This window comes from Canis lupus, chromosome 5 (genome assembly GCF_048164855.1).
Source record: "Canis lupus baileyi chromosome 5, mCanLup2.hap1, whole genome shotgun sequence".
NCBI lineage: Eukaryota > Metazoa > Chordata > Mammalia > Carnivora > Canidae > Canis > Canis lupus.
The window spans coordinates 22,611,209-22,632,521 of NC_132842.1; the positions used below are offsets into that span (position 1 = coordinate 22,611,209).

General features: G+C 44.3%; 1 protein-coding gene across 5 annotated transcripts in view; it reads left to right on the forward strand.

Annotated features, from left to right (window-relative positions):
* FAM107B (family with sequence similarity 107 member B) overlaps positions 1-21,313 on the forward strand; it is a 70,940-nt gene that overhangs the window by 40,099 nt on the left and 9,528 nt on the right. For 3 of the 5 annotated variants that reach the window (XM_072825730.1, XM_072825733.1, XM_072825732.1), the window contains exon 2: positions 19,278-19,461. In XM_072825730.1, the coding sequence (XP_072681831.1) occupies positions 19,334-19,461 (128 nt within the window). In that variant the 5' untranslated portion in view covers positions 19,278-19,333. Of the gene's footprint in view, positions 1-717; positions 868-918; positions 1,434-19,277; positions 19,462-21,313 lie in introns of those variants that run through there. The other 2 variants (XM_072825729.1, XM_072825731.1) reach the window with 2 other exon arrangements.

The window sequence follows — 21,313 nt, forward strand, 5'->3', positions numbered from 1 at the left end:
ACACTTGAACTCTTGCCAAACTCTCCCCTCCAACCCCTCCCCCCCCCCCCCCCCCCCCCGTGTGTAGAAAGGGAGGTTTTGTGTAGATGGAAAAGAAAAGCTAAGGATAAACGGGTTTCCATTAAAGGCCTCCTGTCTTTGTTGCTTGTTGCAGCTTTACTACCCGTGCTGCAAGGACTATACGCTTCCAAGACATTATTGTTGCTGGGGTTTCCCGTTCAGCTTTGGAGCCCGGGTCCGGAGTGGCTAAAGGACCTCTCCCAGAGGGCCCAGCAAGCCTCTTGTCGGGAGGCTAGAGTGCCCTTGAAGGCAGGTGCCTCGCGGGTACGTGGCGGTCCGCTCCGGCCACCATGGCAAAGTACCCTAGGCTGGGCGCCTTACGGGACAGCCCAGCCGTGTCCCTCGCACAGTTCCAGAGGCTGGCGGTCCACGAGGAGGACGACGCCCTTCCCAGCTTGCAGGCGGCTGCCTTCTCGCCCACTGGCCTCACAGGGTGCCCGCCGCGGTGACCTCCTCCAGTCAGCCCCAGGTGCCATTACACTGGGGACTAGGGCTCTACCGGACGAATCGGGGTGGCGGGAGAGACGGACGGCCTCTGCCCGACGGCCCCTGCTCTGGGCTGCGGGCTGCTGACTTTCCCAGCTTCCTTTGTGTGTCCGCCGAGCACATGACGTAGTTCTGACCAATCAGATGCAAGAGGCAGCCCCGGGGGCTCCTGGGAGTGACTTCCCCCAGACGGCAGGGGCGACTCCTGGGAGGAGCTGCGGTATGGGGCGGCCAAGGCGGGGCCGAGCCGCGACAGCCGCGGTCCCTGGTAACACCCCCGAGCCCCGAGGCCGCCCTGGACGGTCCGCGCCGGCTTCCTGTGTGAGTTAACCCCGAGGGCCTGTGGTTTGAGCGGTCCGCGTGCCTCGGCGTCCTCTCACGGAGCACCTGGAGTCGGAAGGAGGAGTGCGGGGAACGCCTCTGAGGCCTGGATATCACACCGGCTCAGGGCTCAGGGCTCAGCTCGCTGGGAGCTGGGCCCCGGGGACCGCGTCTCCCCGCACACGCACCCGCACCCGCACCCTCGGGGCCTGAGCCGACTCACCCTAGCCGGGGACATGGCGGCCCCCAGCGGCGGCCCCTTCCTGTCTCGGTTTCGGCCTCTTCCAAAACAAGACCGGCGGATGCTGCTGCTCACAGAAAGCCCAGGAGGGAACCGGAGAGGAGTGAGGGGGAGAACAAACCTTAATTAAAAGTACCTGGGCTGTGTAAATGGCTGCTCTCCGGGGCTTAGTTAGAGGCACACAGTCTTCTGAAGAACCAGACGGAGACAGAGCCCCATGTTCATCGTGAAAGCAGAAATCAAATAAAAGTCAACTGATACTCTTATAATTACGAGACATTTTAACCATTCGGAAAATAACACGTAATTGTAACCACTGTTTTTGGTATGAAGTTCTCCCCTCCTCCATCACACACTTTTTTTTTTTTTTTTTGAGTGTGAAAAATGAAATTTTCTAGACAAACTGTTATCAGTGGAAGGGTAAGTTGAGCGAGTGGAAGCCAGCTCACGCTCTTCCATAGAAACAAATCTGTTTGACACACAATATGGCAGAAATTTAGCAGATTTGAGATGAAAGTGAAAGGTTTACGGGCTGTCATTTTATCAGTAAGGAATCGACCCAGAAAAGTGATGTCAGTTTGTGGGCTTTTTATTTTTGAGGTTCTTTCTACTCTGCCACATGGTAATGGTACCTTATTAAGACAAAAGTGTGTTGAATCCCATCCACCAGCAACAGCCAGGAGCAGGTGTGGTCAGACCCAAGTGTGGTTCATTCAGCTTGCTGCTGTAGGTGAATGCACCCCAGAAGACCGTTGAAATTCTCTTGGAAAGCAGAGTTGGGATTGTGCTTGAGCAGGGGCTTTTGAAGGCAGGGTTGGGGGAATGGGGCCAGATCTGGGTTGGCTGTGGTCAGGAAGCAGGCACGGTTCAGCGATGGGGTATACTAACAATATTTATCTGGGAAGCAGGAGATGAATGTAGGGTTAGAGCTGTCACTTAGTAAAAAGTTAGCAATCACACCTGCTAGTGAGATAAGAGGGATGTCTTGTCATTTTTCTGGTGGCGGCATTGTGGGCTCATCTGGGTCTCATTCTGAGCATTCTTTATGTTCTGGTGGCAGCATTGGGGACTGCTTGTAATGTTGGTCTTCTCCAGTTGTCAGGAGGGCTGATTTTCACTTCTCCAGTAGTTTAATTTTATCCTGAATCCTGATGCTTGAGGAAGGGTAGGATTTAACAGAGGGTTAAGATCATAAGTGGGGAGTCTAAAGGGGATGTCTGAAGTTACTGTGTCTGAGCAGTCACTGGTTTTTGGTATTTTTTTGTGTGTTTGCTTTTTGTTTTTTTAACGTTGTTCAGTGCTAATATCTCAGGTTTTTAAAAAAGGGCAGAAGTGCCTGGCTGGCTTAGAAGAGTGTATGTATGATTATAGAGTTGTGAGTTTGAGCCACAAGTTGGGTGTAGAGATTACTTAAATAAATAAAATTTTTTCTTTTTAAAGGTCAAATCAATAGTTTTCTCCTGCCTTGAGGCTTTTTTTTTTTTTTTTTTAAATCCTCATAATGAATTTGTACTCTTCCAGAAAATTCTGGCAGGGTATAGAAGGAGATAGAGTGTTGGTGCTGTTATTAAAGTATCCTTAAAATTCAAACATATAAGCGTCTTCAAAGATGCTATTCAGTTATTGATCAAGAGGTAATGTTAATGGTGGTGCTAGAGATTGTGCCAAATGAGTAGAAAATGTAGAGCATCAACTGAGAAAATTCAGTATGGTTGCCAGAAGTGAGAGAAGGAGCCAGTGTGGAACACTGCAGTGGGGACCAGTTAGATATTGGTTCTAGTCCAGGCATTGTCCCTTTCTCTGTGAACTTAGCCAAGCCCTTTCAGTTTCCTGGGCCTCAGTTTCCTCATCTGTAATAACAGGAAGTTGAACAAATGGCCCCTGTGCTCCTTTAAAGTTTCTGTCACTAGAGTCCTTTTAAAGATAGCCTTCTCTTTTAAAATATTTCGTTGGTTGGTTGGGCCAAGTCATAAATTTTATGGAATTATTATTCAGCTCTTGAAGGCAGGAATATTTGAGGGCTTTGAAAGCTAGTCCAGCTGGATGTTTTTTGTAGTCTGTGTAGTTTCCTTCCTTTCAGGAGTGATGAGGCCTAAATCAGCCCATCTTCCAGTGCACCCCCTTTGTAGTTTCCTGACATGAATGACTGAGGTGTTTCTTCCTAGAAAATAACATGCAATAAAGGTGCTGAGGGAGGCCTCTTTCCTTAGGAATTTGCAGTTTGGGAATAAAATCTGGCATAGTCATTTTTTAAACTCAAATTTTGTGAATATAAAATAGTGTAATGTAAAAATGTACTACATGCAAATTTTGAAATAATGCAGAAACCAGAAGAGTAAAAGAAACTGATATAAAGTTGCATCATTTCAAAACTGGTAAGGCAGGCAGTTTGTAAAGTGTGTGTCTGGGACTGCCACACAACAGCTTCATTTCAGCTGCCAGTAGACAGGCCTTCTGTGTTTAGTTGGTATCGTGGTCCATGTCTTTTGCTGGCGGGCATTGAGGCGTTTGCCAGTGTGGACTGATAGTTTAACATGCACTTCAATCTAAAGATCTTTCGATAGCCTTCAAAGATATCAAGCAGATGCTCACCAAGAGGTGTGTCTACAGTGGTGCCAGTGATCGTACCAAAACACCTCCACTCCAGGCAGTAGCTTTGTAACAGAAGCACTAAAACACAGTGAAATAGGCAAACCAGTAAGTGGAATGCATCATGCTGTTCATTTAAGGGAACGAGCATGGAGCACACTTTGAAATATGAGTTCATCTGGAGAGCCTCTAGAGCAAAGTGGGTAAGAGTATGGACTCTGGGGCTAGCTGTGTGATGCTGCCCACTTATTAGCTTTTTGGCCTCAGTTGAATTACCCAGCTTCTCTGGGCCTCAGTCTGATAGGGTGAATTTCAGTATCTTACCTCAAAGATTGTGTGGCACACAGTAAGCATGAAACATGGACTGCTGGGCCTGCCCACAGCAGTTCTGATTCAGTAGCTCTGAGGCTGGGCGTTTGCATTTAGCAAGTTCCTTGTTGGTGCTGATGGCAGCTGGGCCTTGTACTGTGTTTTGAATAGCTTTTGTACATGCAGACACACATACTAGAAACTAGGGGGTATACCATCTTAAAACCTGATATTTTTCTGTGTGATACATGGTGAATATTTCCCCTTTTACTGTTTAAAAATATGTTTAAGCCACATCGTAACCCAGTATGAAATATTTAAGTGGCTTCCATTTTTTCACTATCATAGATTATAGATACGTGTTCTTATTTTTATTTATTTGTTTATTCTAAAGATTTTATTTATTTATGAGAGACACAGAGAAAGAGAGGCAGAGACACAGGCAGAGGGAGAAGCAGGCTCCATGCAGGGATCCCGATGTCGGACTCTATCCAGGGACTCCAGGATCATGCCCTGGGCTGAAGGCAGGCGCTAAACCGCTGAGTCACCCAGCGATCCCTAATAAATGTTCTTATACAATATATTTTTGTCTGAATCTCTGATTATCATCTTGGAGTAAATTCTTAGAAGTGAAATTACCCAGTTCCAGGGTGTGTACATATTAAAGCCTTTTGCCACAGACTGCTAACAAATTTCTTCAGAAAGGATGCAGCAAAAATTTATCTTCTGATAAGTGGTCCATGAGAGTAGATAGTGATTTTCTGAATGTAAGAGAATTAGGAGAAAAGTATAATTAACTTCATAAAACTACTAGGTATTTGGGATTTGGCAAGAATTAGCAAGAAGAATATCTATGAACTTATAAAGAAGACAAAGATGTGTAAATAGAAACTAGGTGGGAAGTAATGGATGAATTGTGGCATGATCCTAGGGTAATTTTTAGCATTCAGACTTGAATATATTCAATTATGGTACAATTATATACTTGATGTAGGAGACTTTATGCAAAGAGGAATAAATAGATTTTAATTTACCCTCTATGGTGTATGTGTGTTTCTTCACTATGATATCAAGGAGGATATCAGGATATCAAATCCCCCCCCTGGATTTGGAGTTTTGGTTTATTGAAGTCTGGTTCAAGCTCCATTCCTATGTGCATGTCTCTAGCTCTAGGCCAAGCAGATGAGATTTCAGAGGACTTGGAGTAAAGGTGGCTGCCTATGGGGAAATTTAGTATCACTACCAGAAAACCTCCTCACTGTAGATTTCACATGGAGAAGTCCATGGTTCTTGGGAACAGGGGTGAGTTGGAGTGGAGGCCAAGGTGGAATGTGTGTGGAGTATCAGGGGAGCACCTTCCTCTAGTCCATCTGGCTTGAATGATGGGGCCAAGCTCTGTAGCCCTTGGCTATAAGCCTCTGTGGTTGAGAGCCCCAGATAAGCTGGACTCTTCTGTATTATCAGAATGTTAGAACTAGTGAGGGATCTCAAGGGTCATCTGGTCCAGCCTTCTCTTTTTACAGATAAGGATGTTAAATAATTTATTATTTTCAATTAAACTTCACCTCATAAGTTTTTAAAATCAGCCAGCCTTGGAACAGAATTGGCTGGTTCTTCTTTCCTTGTTCTGAAAGATCTAAGCTTTTGAGAACTGAAGTGGCCAAATGATAGACAATAAAGCAGATGGCAGGGGTGACTGCGGTCCTGTTGCTCAGCCTTGGAACACTGAACTGATTTAAAGTCAAACCTGCACTACCCCTGAGTCACAGGAGCTTCACTTGTGCCTCTCTTCAGATCTGTACACTCTTGTGTGGTTCCAAAGGGCTTCAAAGTAACCTTGGCTATAGGGTAGCTCTCTTCTTGTACCAGCCCCTGTTTTCCAGAATTTACACATACTAGTTTCCTTTGTTCAATTCAGAAAAGTGGTTTTCTTTTTTCCCTTTTAGTAAACACATGTGACAAGTGCTTCTTTTTAAAAACAACAGCTGCTCTGAACACAAACTGTGCCTACTACCACTGGGTGACACTGTTAGATCACAGAACAGTCTTCTCTGGGAAAAAGCAAGAGTGCTTGAACTTCACATCTCATTAAGCTGCTTTCTGTAGGAGAGAGACAGGCTCAGAGTCACTTAATGGTCATGTATCAAATGTTATTTGATAAGTATAATTTTCCTATCTAAGGCAATTTTAAGGCCAATGACTTTAAGGTAATCAATTATTAAAGAGATCTGTTAATTGCTTTGAGGTTTGTTCAGATTAGCAGGCAGCATATTAATGAAGTACTAATTACTTTATGGGAATTTTTATGTAAGCCAACGGACTAATAATGTATTTCTCACCAGACAGCAATTTAAGTTATCTTTTTGGGGCAAAAGACTCAGCATTTAATGTATGGACTTCTGGTGAGTGTTTTGTTGGGTCATCTTGTTCAAGAGGGAATGTAATCTTCTGAGTTAGAAAAATGGACATTTGGTTCCCCATACTGATCTGTATTAAGAGAAGAGACTTGCCAATAACTCGTTCTGGGCTCCTTCAAAATCAAATGAGGATGGAGAATGTGGAAAGCACACTGAGATGTTTCCAGAGTTGAGAAATAAGAGTCAGGCTTTCCCTTTGTGTGTTTGATGTGATGGATAAGAAAACTTCAAATATAGGGTTGTTTTTTTTTCCCTTAAGATTTATTTGAGAACGAGAGGGAGAGTGCAAGTGTATATGCTTGTGAGTCAGGGGGAGGGGCACAGGGAGAGAGAGAGAGACAGAATCTCAAGCAGACTCTCCACTGAGCTCAGCCTGACATGGGGCTCAGTCTCATGACACTGAAATCCTGACCTGAGCCAAAACCAAGAGGGAAACACTCAACCAACTGATTGACCCAGGTGCCCCCAAGTATAGTTTTAATAGGAGTAGACTTCAGTAGCCTAAGAAGAACATGAACAATGTCCTGTTGGGCTAGAGGGGAAGGATCCCTCATGAGGAGTCAGGAAAAGCATCATGAAAGGAGCTACTTCATTTGGACACTCAAATCCTTCAGTGTTGGCTCCCGTCATTCAGTATATGTTTGTAGAGTGGACATAAGCATGGTGCTGGGCACACGGTAGAGAGTGAACCCAGATCTGTCACTGACCCCATGGTCTGCAGCAAAGGCACAAGGGGCCAGTGGCCCCTGCCTTCTCCTGGTTCTTTTGCATCATGTAGTCACTGTGTGCTGCTTCTCCTCCTCATGCCTTCTGTTTGAGGTATTGTGCTAGAGCTCTGGGGATGACATAAATCAGTCAGTCTCTTCCCTGCCAAAGGGGTGAACATCTGTTCTTGAAGGGAGACAACATGGATATATAGGAAAAATTATCTCATGATAAGTGTCAGATTCATGGGTACAGGGGGCTGACAAGCAGAATTGTCTCCATCAGTCCAGACAAGAGGAAGATGGCTCTTGAGCAATTGGTATGGGAAGATTTGTGGTGAGGTGAGCTTAGAACTGAGTCTCTGCAAAGTGCCTGGGCTTTTCATTGGCTTTGATGAGGGAATTCCACCTGGGAGGAAATCGGGAACAGAGGTGGAGATGGGAACATGTATGGGTTTGTGTGGATTTGTTTGCCAGAGTAGAGGGTTAAAGCTGGAGTGTAGGAGCCAGAGGTTTGCGAAGGTGTTTGAGGGACCTTAAGAACTAGGCAGAAAGTAAAATTTTATCCTGGTGTCTCAGTGATGCTTGGCTTGGTGGTTCTTGATCTGATTAAACAGTGTATTGGATTTGGCTAGGCTGCAGCTGGATTAGGGAAGAGTGACCAGGGGGAGCAGAGGCTCTAAAGAGCCAGGCGCTCCATCCTGAGACTAGGGGATAAAAGCGTGGACTAGGATTAAAGCAGCGGCAATGGGTGATGGTCTCAAGGATTTAGTATGAGAAAGAAACACTGAATGTTCAATTACTTATGAGAAAGAAACACTGAATGTTCAATCATCAAGGCTGAGGGCTAGGACATTGCAGAGATAACATTGATTTAAAAGATGCCTGGCTGATAGCGAAATAAGGAAGTTGAGGGAAGGCAACAGGGTTATTTCTGACACTGGAAGAATGGTGTGTGTGGTGTCCTCTTTGTTGCTGTTGGAAAACAGTAATTTCAATGTAAATTTGGCTGGGTTGGTTTCCACTAGAATGTAAGGGGCCTGCTCTGTCCTGTTCAGTGTTCTATCCTTATCTGGTCCATAACGGGCACTCAGTGAATGAGCCAGCAAGGTTGAGCTCAACTTCAAGCATGTTGCTTCAGATGTGAAGTACCAGTTGGCACTTGGAGTTTGTGACCTGGAGCTTGGGGAGAAGGGAACAGTCTACATATGCTCTAGAAATGGCTCACGTAGCAGAAAGGCCAAGGCCACGTGGGGTGACCAAAGGCAAGAGTTTAGAGAGCTTAGGGACTCATTCCTGGAGAACAGTGGGAGAGAGTGGGAAGGAAGAGGCTGCTTGGGCAGACAGGTAAGGGAAAACCAGGAGAGCATTGTACAAGGGACTGGCTTTCACATCAAGGAGGAGACGGACAACAGCTTGAATTTCAGGGAGGGGCTCAAGAGAAGAAACCAGGAGCCCTAAGAGCCCTGAGGAGAAGCCCTGTGTGTGGATGCCTTGCCGATAGGACCATGCTGTGCAGGCAGTAAGTGATCGCTGCTCAGAATTTGTTCTCTGGGACCTGTTAATGATCCACTGGTGAGTCCTTGGCTGCCTCACAGATCGCTGTCCTTGTGAACAGACCTGAGGGCTGGAGCACAGGACCTCTTAACCTGAAAGAACACTAGACTGAACCCTGACTGAACGTCAGCCCTGTGGATAGCAGCTGATAAGGAGGCCCCCTTCTCAGGTTAAAATATCTCTGGGTTAGAACTCAAGCCCAGCTGTTTACTTGTACTTGTTTGGTTGAGAAACCATTCTGTGCTCTCGTGCTTTGGGTAGGACTAAGTAGCTGGGACATGCGGCACCAGAAGCACAGCAGGCTCTGACATGCCCTGTGGTATGCAGCTGTGCTGCATGTCAGTACCCTTGGTGGTGATGCCAGTTGCTTGGTTGTCCCTGTCCTTTCAGATGTGTGTTGCTGTTGGCTAGAGCTGAGGAGCATTTCTCCCCCTCCATCATTTACACCTCACAGAAGTAGGGTAGTCCTGCAGGCCACCAGGGAGTTCTAGAATCTGCCCTGGAGGTAGAAGGAGGGAATGTGCAGAATTCAAGTCTTATCTGAGGCCACAGGAGATTAAGCAAAATTGTGAACTTTATTAGTAAGGTTGTCTTGATGTTTGAAGAGTTTTACCCTTCATATCAGGCCAAACTAGATGTTTTGTTTTTGTATGTTATGTTTTGATCTACAAAACAAAACAACATATGATTGCTCTGTGCTCAGAAAAGTTATTTGCAACAGACTACTAAGAAAGGGGAGATAAATGACCACCCAGTTTTGCTGATAAGAAGACTGAAGCATAGAGATTGGGAAATTATCAGGATTTTCAGGGCCTTGGCAGACTCAGGCTGTGGGCTCTGCTCTGTGCTTTGGCCTCGTCTGTCTGGCATTTTCATATCTGCCCCCCTGGCCCCCCATGTCCCTCTCTGTCACGTAAGTCCAAATTGGAAAGGTGAGCAGAGCAGAGACCAAGATTGGGTTTATCCATTAAACTTTGTCTGAACTAGTATACGTGTAGTGTATGGTCATTCATTTCACTTTGACCAAACATTAGTTAATGGAGGGGTAGATTAATGAATTAATTTGTTGGAACTATTAAACTGTCTAACTTATTGAGTGGCTGCCGCAGGGTAGGTGGTATGGTGTACGGTGGATGTTTTCCATAGGTTTTCTTTCATGCTTATAACCACTCTGTAAATGTAGTAAGTAATTTATATAAAATCACATAACTGATGAGCAACAAAACCAGGATTCTAATCCAGAATAGGTGGTCTTGAAACCTGGTCTCTTTTTCCATTATATACTGTATTACGTCTCATAGACTGAACAAAGTATAAAATAACAAAGTTCTAATTACATAGCAGCAACCAAATGACCCCTAGATAGTAATTTTAATAGCAATTTAATATGTACTGCATTGAACCCAGTATACTGTACATACAGAGAAGGGCATAAGCCAAAAAGCTGTAGTAATTGGTGAATTTTCGGAATGAACAAGCCTGTATAACCAGAACATATATCAGGAAGCAGAACATTATCAGCACCCCAGAAGCCCCCTTTATCCCTTTCTAAGCCTAGCCCACTCCAAAGATACCCTTTATCCTGACATCTGACACCAAAGATTGGTTTCGCCTGTTTTTGAACATTATATATATGGAATCATCCAGTATGGACTCTTTTGTGTCTGGCTTCCTTTGCTTAATATTCTGCTTGTGAGATTCAGCCTTGCAATTGTCCATTCATTCCCTTGCTGTGTAGTAGTCCACTGTCAGTGTACCATAATTTACTTATCGATACTACTGATAATGGACATTTGGATCACTTCTGATGTGGAGCTGTCAATAGCCACGCTGTGAATGACTTATAAAAGCCTTTATGTGTTTTAAGGAAAATGTGTCTTTCACTTCCTTCTGTCCTCACTTTAATGTGATAGCTTCTGCAAGATGTTTTCAGTTTGGTGTTATAAAGCTATGATGTTAGGTAGGGAAGCTTCCAAAATCTTCTCAAGAGAGAAAAATCATCCTGTTTTAAAGTGAAACTCCGTTCTTCCCTCTCTATTCATTATCCCGGTCCAGAAGAATGGAGTGCCCAAAGAGCATCCTTTTGGAATCAGACCCAAGGTCAAATCCTAGTCCTGTTCTTTAGTAGCCATGTGATGCAGTACAGCAAATAACAGTGTTATCATTACTAATTATTATTTATTGCCAGTGACAGTGCGAATAAAAGATGACATCTACTGAAGGTTAGCGATTTCTAGTCCCTACCTTTGGTATACATTTTGCATTTACTCTTCCTAACAACCCTAGGAGATAATCTGCCTTTTTTTTTTTTTTTAAAAAGTAGTGAGATGACATGTCCAAAGACACACAGTAAGTGAGAAATCTGGAATTTAGACCCTATTCATGTGATCTGGAATCCATGTTCTTGAAGCTGTCTGAGCCCCCTTTGTAGGCTATAGGGAGTAATAACCCCTCACCTCATAGGGCCTCATCAAGGATTAAAATATGGGGAGAAACTTAGGTACACCTTCTAGGGCAGATGCACAGGGATTCCCAAACGGATTTCTTTCGTGGCATATCTCTGTGCTTTCAGCCTGTACTTCTCACAGTGCTGAGGGCCAGGGTGAGGCGTCCCTGCTCTTCTCTGGGTTGTGGTTTTGATGATGAACACCTGGTTATTCGTGGAGCTGTCGCCACCTTCTGGTTGGTCTCACCTCAGCCAGACCTGCTTAGCTTTGATAAGGGCCTGTGTTCTGTTTTCCCGATGTTTCTTGCCTCCCTTCCCATGTTCTAAATATAAAATATGTGCCTTTTTTTAAAAATAAAAATACATTTTTAGGGAATGAAAAAACTGATGAGAAAATGAGTTTGGTATTTTCCCAAGGGCGTCACCGTTTGGCATTTGTACAGCAGCATACTTGCAGCCAATTTATTGCAAGTTTGAAGTGGCGACAGTAGTGGAGTGGGCAGAGCAGAAAAAGTAATGCTTCTGTGCTTGTGCAGATGGCTCTGGTTGGCTGTCATTTCTAAGCCTTAGTTTAGGTTTGTGGCCACTAAGGCCCCCTGGGCTGTCCTAACGCCTTAGGGTACCAGTTGTCACTGTTCTTGATGAATTTGCAGGTTCGCCTGAGGACCAGGCTAGTCAGGAGTTTGTCAGTGAAACCCTTGGCTGTTGGGGAACCATTCTTGCCTTAACTCACTCTGCTTCACAACGTTCTTCTCACAGCTGCTGCCCTTCTGGGAATAGTGGGTGCCGAGGGCAGGCTTTCCATCCTTAGCTGACCTGGGCCTGGACTTGGCCTGCCTGCAATCTGAAGTGACTTGGCTCTATCAGAGTTTTGTCAGAGGGTCACTAGAATTTGTTAGAGCCAGCCTGTGAAACAGCCACTCCCAAAAAATGCTTTGGAATTACTTTTAACTTGGCAGAAGTAGTTGTAGCGATTCAGAAGTTTAATTGTTTTGCTTTGACTGGTTATAGTATAGCTGTAACCTGTAGGACACCTGCATTCATTGCCATGTTTCAGGTGTTGTTTAAAAGACTTCAATTATTAGTGCTTCTAGGTAGAATTTGATATTAAATATTTAGGTAAACGTAAAACTTAGTATAATCTCTAAATTTGAGGTTTAAATCTCATAGGATTAGGTTTTAAATTTTATCTTTCTTATATGCAGATGAACTACTAATGTCCAAAATAGTATGAAGAGGAAACTGCAATATGATCCAAGAAATACTTGTTTTATTAATCTATATAATTTTTCTGTGGGAATGGTTATTTACCTCTGGAAAGCAATCAACACAGGATGCCTGGTGTAGGCATGGAGTGGGCCCAGAATCAACCTCCGGTAGGGAAAACAATGAAAAGCAAGGATTCAAAATCCATTATAATGTTGGGATTTCTTGACCTCGGGAATAGCAGAGTTTAGTAACGACTTCTGTTGATTTGCAGAAATTAAAGGCCGAAGTCTCATCAGGTGGTGTTTTTCAGTGTATGCCATTTGGGCCTGCGGCCTCAAAGGTCCTCCAGGCTCTCGTCTAATGCCTTTGGGTACTAGAAGGTGTCCCTGCCTCTTCCTGGTCTAAGACTGAGTTTTTAGGTTTGCTTCAAATATCTGCCTCAGATGTACTTAGTATCTAAGATGCAATTCTGTGTTGTTATTCAACTTCTTAAAATATTTCAGCAAACCCCCTTTGTCTCAGAGCAGTATAAAAGGTCCTTTTTTCTCTGTCAGGCCTGTTTCTTGCTGTTCCCTATACTCTGAGCCATTCAGAACTCCATGGAGCACCTTGAAGGTGTGATCAACCTTTTTATACTTTTCAGAAGGTTCTTGATATTTGTAGCCTGAATGGGCCTTAGAACCATTGACTCTTATCAGTGAGGTCTGTGGGTCATTTAGTCAAACTCTTATGTTTTTGAAGAAAACAAGGCTTATAGAGGTGAAGTTTTGCATGTCAGGTTTCCCAGACCTCTAAATAAACTCTGTCATGGTGTTGGTCACATAGTTTATTTAATAATAGCTTCTATTTGTTGAGCTCCCACAGACATGCCAGAGATTGTACAGAGTACTTAAATCTACATTTCAGCCAGTTCTTACAACAGTGAGTTTAACAGATGGGCGAACGGGGAGTCAGGGAAGTTAAGCTCTGTTCAAGATTTCAAGCCAGTTTTATTTCTCCTACACTGAGCCAGCACTAGTTTTCCCTTATCAACTTGAAACTTAAACTGATTTGTAACTTTTAAAATTTTATCTGATCAGGGGAGTATGACAAAAATGTCTTCATGTTTATTTCTGGAAGAGTGTTTCATGTAGTAATAATAATACCCAAATGCCAAGTACTTTTCCTTCCAGATAGTTCTGTCTCATCTTTTTTGTCTGTCAGGCTTCTGGATTGCCTGATTCTCCGTGAGGAGACCTGGTTTCTCAACTCCATTCTCAGCCCTGTACAAAGGCCTTGTTGCTAGGACTTCAGACAGCTCAGGGGCTCCCTCTACTGGGAGTTAACCCAGGACTCTGTTACCTAATTTAAACATTTATTGACTCAGTCCTGGGAGTCTGAGGAACGTGAATATAGAACAGATATGGTCTTTGCAGTGAAGAGTTGACGATATATATTTGTATCGCTGGAACAGTAGGTTTGGGGATTGGTGAGTAGTAGGAAGAGGAAACAGAAAATTCTTTTGTTGTTGAGAAGTCAGAGACTTTAGTTTATTTTATTTTTTTTTTTATTTATTCATGATAGTCACACAGAGAGAGAAAGAGAGAGAGAGGCAGAGACACAGGCAGAGGGAGAAGCAGGCTCCATGTACCGGGAGCCCGACATGGGATTCGATCCTGGGTCTCCAGGATCGCGCCCTGGGCCAAAGGCAGGCGCCAAACCGCTGCGCCACCCAGGGATCCCCGAGAAGTCAGAGACTTTAATCGCAACTGGGGAATTAGGAAAAGTGTGGAAGATGTGACATTTATCTGGATCTGAAGGGATGAGTGAGATTTGGCTTTGTGGCAATTCTGGGATAGGGTAGGAAGAGGATCAGCATCTCTGCTGGAAGGAATGGTGCTAGCAAAGGCATGCCGGTGAGGAATGCAGGGAAATGAAAATTTGGGGGAGCAGTGCATGTTTATTTTAGTTTAAGTAGAGCTCAATTGGAAGATAGGATCTCTGAATGGAAGAGTTCCCTTAGGATCAGGATGGCATTTTCCAGTCTTGGTAGCGATGAGGAAGATGGTTGGCAGAGGGAAGAAAGTTGAATAAGAATGTAGATTCCACGTGTTGGTCTTGGCTCCAGGGGGGAAGTCGCTGAGAGATGACCAGAATCCAGATCCTTCGCAGCCACTGCCACGAGTACTGGATGGAGCTTTTATAGAGGTTGCTCCCTGCCAGTTCACCCCCTTCTTCCTAAGTGACCTTTGCCCAGACTCCGGCCTGGTCTACTTCATGAGGGGCTATAAGGAAGCCTCAGAGCTACACTGGACTCAGGCTGAGAGCCTTCCGTCTCTCATGTCCCAGTCCCGGTTGTGAAGAAGGGCCAGTCAGTGAGGAAAGAATTTGAAGGGAAGTGTTTGCACCTTCGCCTGCAGCAGAACTCCTCCTGCACACCCCTTCCTCCACCTGCAAGGGTGTCTGCTTGAGTCCAGTACGAGACACGCTACCACCTTCCTACACTGGTCCTCTGGGAGAAGAGCACTTCCCAGATACTAAATCTAAAGAGGAATCAGAAAAGTTTCCAAGCTGGAACTTGTTTTCTAGATTCAGAACTGAAGCCTTTTCATTCTGCACACTGGAAGTTCTCTGAGTCTTGGCACCAGGGACCAAGATGATGCCTGTACCCCGGTGCTGACAGGAGAGATAGGGTGAGTTATGTTGCCTCTGCTAGTGAGAACAGGTGAATGGAGGGGCAGAGGATGGGGGCTGGCAAGGCGGGGATGGCTGAAGTGAGAAACCGTGGAGGTCAGATTAGTGAGACAAAGGAAAGAATCACCCAGGGGTTGAGTACTGACTGCCTTCACAGCCTTGCTGTCACCGCTTGGATGTCTGTCCGGCAAGTACCTCAAATTCTGTGTCTCCCAAACGGGATTCCTGGGCTCATCTCCTGTCCAGCTCCCCTCCGGCCTCCCTGCCTGAGAGCACGGACTGACCTCCTTGTTGCTCAGGCCAGGAACCTCGGAGTCACCCTTGATTCTCCTGTGCCTTTCACACTTCATATCCAGTCCTCCAGGAAGTCCCGGAGGCTTTCTTATCAGAGTCTATCCTGACCGTCTGTCCTCCCACCTGTGCTGCAAGCACCCTGGTCTAAACCATCTGTCACCCTCATCATGGAGATAGCTTCCTGCCTAGTTCTTTCCCTGCCTGCTGCTGCTATTCTAAATTCTGTAACTAGAGTAGTCTTTTAAAAATAGGAGTCAGATCTTGTCACTTTTCTGCTTCAAACCCTGAATGGCTTTTCCACTATCTCCTGAGTAAAGGCCAGCAGTCCTCACGGTGGCCCTCATGCTCCCACAACATCTGGCCCTTCCACCCCCATTCCCTCCCTCAGCTGTTACCTCTGTATCCTCACCGACATTCCCTTGCCTCCAGCCTCACTGGCTTCTTTGCTTCTTCTTGTACTCACCAGGCACACTCCTACCTCATGGCCTGGGCATGAGCTCTTCCCTCTCTGTGGAGTGCTGTTTTTCCACAAGTCCACAGGGCTCACCCTCCTGTATGTAATACCTTAGGAGGCTGTAATCTGTTTTGATTTGGTGTCATGGAGGTTACCCATGGTTTAGAGCAGAGAAACAGATTCTTTTATGGAATCCTTTAGGCCTTCTTATCTACTGATTAATGAGAATGAAACTACTGTTGGTTTTTAAAGACAACTGGGACTGCACAGAGGTGTGTATGGTGCATTTCACATTTCATCCAAGGAGCACAATTTTGTGTGGGGCAGTGCATTAAAGGCAGGCCGGCTGTGATTGGTTCACTAATTCGCCATTTGCAAGGTTTGTGTTTCTCCAATCATTGAAGGTGGTAGGCGTTCTCATTATTTTTTTTTTAAAGATTTATTTTTTTTTATTTTTATTTATTTATGATAGTCACACAGAGAGAGAGAGAGAGAGAGAGAGAGAGAGAGAGAGAGAGGCAGAGACATAGGCAGAGGGAGAAGCAGACTCCATGCACCGGGAGCCTGACGTGGGATTCAATCCCGGGTCTCCAGGATCGCACCCTGGGCCAAAGGCAGGCGCCAAACTGCTGCGCCACCCAGGGATCCCAGGCGTTCTTATTTAAAAGATCAATGCATGGGCAGCCCGGGTGGCTCAGCGGTTTAGTGCTGCCTTTAGCCCAGGGCATGATCCTGGAGACCCAAGATTGAGTCCCACGTCAGGCTCCCTGCATGGAGCCTGCTTCTCCCTCTGCCTGTCTGTCTGTCTCTCTCTCTCTCTCTCTTTCATGAATAAATAAATAAAAATCTTTTAAAAAATAAATAAAATAAAAGATCAATGCAAATAGTGTTCAAGGAACACTTGGTGTAATTTGTTATATATGTCTCAATGTTTAGTAATTTTGAGCCTCAATTATGTTGAGGCTCAAATATATAAACCTAAACCTAAAATATATGAACCTAAACTGAACCTTGAACCTAAAATATATAAATGAATAACACATCTGCAATGTTGCTATTTTAGTTGATTTATTTATTCTTTGGATTTTTAACCTCTTTATTTTCACATAATCTTCAAAAGATTCGTTATAAAAATAGCAAATATGATAGAGCATGAGTTTTGAGACCAGCGGGCATTCATTTTAGTTCTTTACCTTACTAGTAATTATTAGTATAAACAAGTTATTTAATGTTTGTTTCTACATTTTATTGTCTGAAAAGCAAAGATTCTAATTCTTTTCCTCGTTGGGTTGTTGCTAGGATCAGATGTGGCATGTTGTATGTGTTGCTAGGTTAGGTACTGGCTCTGAGTAGTTGTTGGCTGCCACTTGGAACGCATTTCCCTTTGGATGTGGAAGAGTACAATGGTGTTTTGGGATAGTTCAGGAAGACATCTTTAATGACTTTGAAAGCAAAACTCCTGTTTGTAGCTGAGTACCACTGAACCCATTTTTTGTTTTTGTTTTAAAATTTTTAGTTGAAAACACCTCTTTATTCTTTCCACTGTCTACCCCACACCCCTTGTCCAGAGTCCATGGAAACATACCATGTGTTTTCTCCTCCTTTAGTCTGTGAGCATATAAATAAGCACACAGTTACTTAGATGTTTGCTCGGTGGGTTGATGTCATGGGCAGAAATAAAGATGGAGCTTGTCTTCCGTTAAGGAGCTTATTTCTGGAGGACCTCTCTACTTTTTCAGTTTAGACCAGATTTTATTTGGTTCAGCATTTATTCACCTTCTACCATGTACCAGGCACATTGCTGAACTCGGGGATTTAAAACTACAAAAGAAGTGGTTCTAGTTCTTGGGGAGAATAGACAGAAACATGTGGTTACCCTGTGTCGGTGCATTTCATGACGAAAGTACATCACCACCACTGCTGGACTGGGAAGGCACGTAGGTGATGATTATCTTGCTGTCCCAGGGGAGGTGGGGCAAGGTGGCAGTATTGGGTGTGAGCCCATTCACATGCACATCTTCCTCCCAAACTTCCCCTGTTCTGTGATCACTGTTTCATTTAAGGTCATAAAGCTGACCAAAGGATTAGTAAGCATGTTCTCTGGACTTCCAAGGAAAGGCCCAATGTCAAATACTCTGCCTTAGTCTGGCTCTGCATCTCCTTTTTGGTTTGGGAAATAAAATCATCATGCAGGAACAGGGAAGCAGAAAATGCCACATTAGTTATCTTGAAATATTGGCCAGATTTGTTTTGAGGGCAAGGGAACAGGATTGAGGTCATCATCAAGAGAAGAACCTAGGAGTCTACAGCAATGGGATGCCTGCCTGATGGACCTGTGGGCTACTTCCAGCAGGATGCCCATTAGCCTTCTTGCTCCCAGCTCTTGCCCTCACTGAGTGTGTTCTTATGTCTCATTAAGGATCACATATGTTCATGGAGCACTCACCTTGTGCTGCACACTGCCCCCGGATAGCTACAGGGGTATGTGTCCTGCTGTTCAGGAGCATCTCTTATTGGGGAGGTCATGTACACTTGAATCCTAGGATGAGCAGCTCAAATTGAACATGGAGGAAGGGACCCTAGGGATTATCATCTGTTCATTTCACCGTACTGGTCAGGAATCTGAAACCGGAAAGGCTGTGTGTCTCTGCCTAGGCATTACATCAATTTTTCTTCTTCTGTACTCCAGTGACTGCTTGTCCTCCTTACTAAAAAACTTGTGTGGATAGGCTTTCAATACAAGGCATCCTCCCTTCTTCCTCTCTGGAACTTCCTTCCTTCCTGGAACTTTTCTAGGGCGTGTGTGTGTGTGTGTGTGTGTGTGTGTGTGTGTGTGTGTGGCAGGGGGTAAGACCAAACCACTGCCCCCAGAAGCATTTGCTTTGAGAGCTAGTAACAAGCAAAATCTGTAGTATTGGCAAAGCAGGGAAGAGCGGGGGTTGGGATTGCAGGTTTAAGTGTGGTGGTAAGAGGTCAGACCTCTTTGAGGAGGTGACATTTGAGGAGGGACCTGAGAAGATGTGAACAGGGTGCTCATGAGAGGGGAGAGGAGACCCCGGCCGGTGGCAGCATAAGGAACAGAGGGCTCTGTGTTCCAGAAACCTCCTGATGTTGATGGATATCAGGTGTCTGTACATTGTCAGTGCATAATCATTTGGGGCGGTGGAAAGCAATGAAGCACTTCAGTCAGGTGGCCAGGGTGTTGCTTGTTATGGGGTTAAGTTGGACTTGAGACGTGTTGGTGGGAAGCATCCTATGTGACCTGAAATTCCTCAAGGTGTGAGTAGTTGTGACCAGAGTCAGATTATGGGACCCCTCTGCTTTAATCACGGGCAACCCAAAACAACAAAGCCATTCTTCTTCCCATGGCTTTCACAAAACTTCACATATTTTTCCATGAAGCAGCCAAGTGGGCCCACAAGGATAACATGTTGGCCAGATTTGTTTTGAGGGCAAGTGTGTTACACAGGATGTTTCAGCAGAAGAGCTTATAGATTATCTCCCCTTTGTATTTCAGACGGCCCATCTGAGGATACCGACCTTAAGGATACATATCTCATCCCAAGAAACATCATGGCCGAGCCAGACTACATAGAAGATGACAATCCTGAGCTAATTAGGCCTCAGAAACTAGTCAATCCTGTCAAAACGTCCCGCAACCATCAGGATCTTCACAGAGAACTTCTCATGAATCAAAAAAGGTATTATAGTGGTTTCTCAAGCAAAGTTTGACTTTGGGGACTTTGACTTCAGAGATTTTTTTTTTAATTCTTTTCTTGACTATATTTAAGGCTGTCTTATTCCTTCTAGTCTGACCCAGGGCATCCCTCCATGTAATAAGGTCATCTGCGTAGCTGCCACTACCACTCTTACTCCATGATCTACAGGACTCTGTCGCCTTCTCAGATGGACATATATTGTAGAATTTGGATGGAAGGGGATTGATTAAGGATAAAAGATAATATCCTAAGTTGAAGAGAAATACATTATTTCTTGGATTCGTAAAAACTCTGAATTTGCTCCTTACGTTTGGGGAAATGTAGGAATCACATGTAATACTGCCTGCTTTAGCCTTTGTGAGTGGCAAGAAGTCTCTAGAACTACATCAACTTAATAATAGACAAGAACCCTTTCTTTTTTTTTAAGTAACATTAAAATTATTACTATGATCATTTTTATTGTTAATTTTTTTAAAGGGAAGAAAACATTTGCCTTTTATCTTCTTTGTAGACCATTTGTCAGCTCTACATGTGTCATAAAATGACAAAAATGTTTGGATGTTGGGTTGACGTAGTCTGCTTTTTAAGTGATTTTGGGCAGGGCCAATTGACTAGGCGAGCTGAAGATACAAAGGTACTTTTTATGTATTAGGACACAAAATTACTTACATTGTCCAAAACCTATTAAGCTTCCTGTAGAGCTATTCTCAGACCTTCACAATGAAATTGTCGATCTGAATTGTGGGACCACAGGTCAGTCATCCCCTCACTCTTTGCCAAGCAAGCCCTAGTTAGCTAACCATTGAACTGAAGGATATGTAGACCAAGGTAAGCAGAGGGTCATGTTTTAGACAGAAGGCCTAATTTAAAAACAAAAAAATATAAAGAGGTTGTGAAGGGGCAGTCCTCCTTCCCTCATGTACCCCTGCCAGAATTTGTAACTCCTGCTGAGGCATTCATTGTCAATCGCCCTTCCTCCAGCCTGGGAATGTGACTTACTACCTTCTTTTTGTTACCAGCATGTACTAGTATGCCATTGGATTCATGCTGATGAAATTGAATGCAAGTTTGATCCATTCTGAATAAGTGCTTAGCTTCTAACTGTCTTTGTCACATAGAAGGAAAAAAAAATACAGATTTGGTATCATCATGCTCAAAGCAAAACAAGAATATGTACATTCCTAAGTAGGCCACAGAATTTGGAGGCAGTCTTGTCTGGGAAATGATGCCTGCATTTTGATACGAAGATCACAAGTTTGATATGCTCCAAAAGAAGAGCAGTCAGCACTAACTACTTTCCTTCTTGGACCTCAGTTCCTTTATCTGTAAAACGGGAATAGGGGACTCCATTGATCTCTGAGGGACATTTTCTCTCAAACAAGGGTTGGTTTGTTTTTCTGTTCTATTTATGAATAAAGGCTCCAAGTCAGAATAGAGGCAAAGGTAAAACCAACATTGGCAGAACAACTGTTCTCTGAATTAGAGGCTACAAATTATTCCACAGAAATGTATTTAGCACCCTGGGTTATATATCTCTAGAAAGTAGAGAATCTGTTGCTAGATTTTCTAGAATACACACTTTTGTGAAAATGGACCTCCCTTCTGCCTGATGTTCTCTGGCCTGAGGTCCCTTGTCCTTGTTCACACGGTGACTCTAGCCAGGCCCAGCTCAAGTAATCTGGGAGATCAGTCTGTTCCCTTGAGTACCACAGTGTAGAGAGGATGTCGCTTTGAGGTTAGAGGGAAATCCTCCAGATCCTGGTTTGCCATTTGACTTGAGCTACCTTTATGACCTTGGACAAGATCCGCCTTCCTGAGATGTGGCTTCATTTAT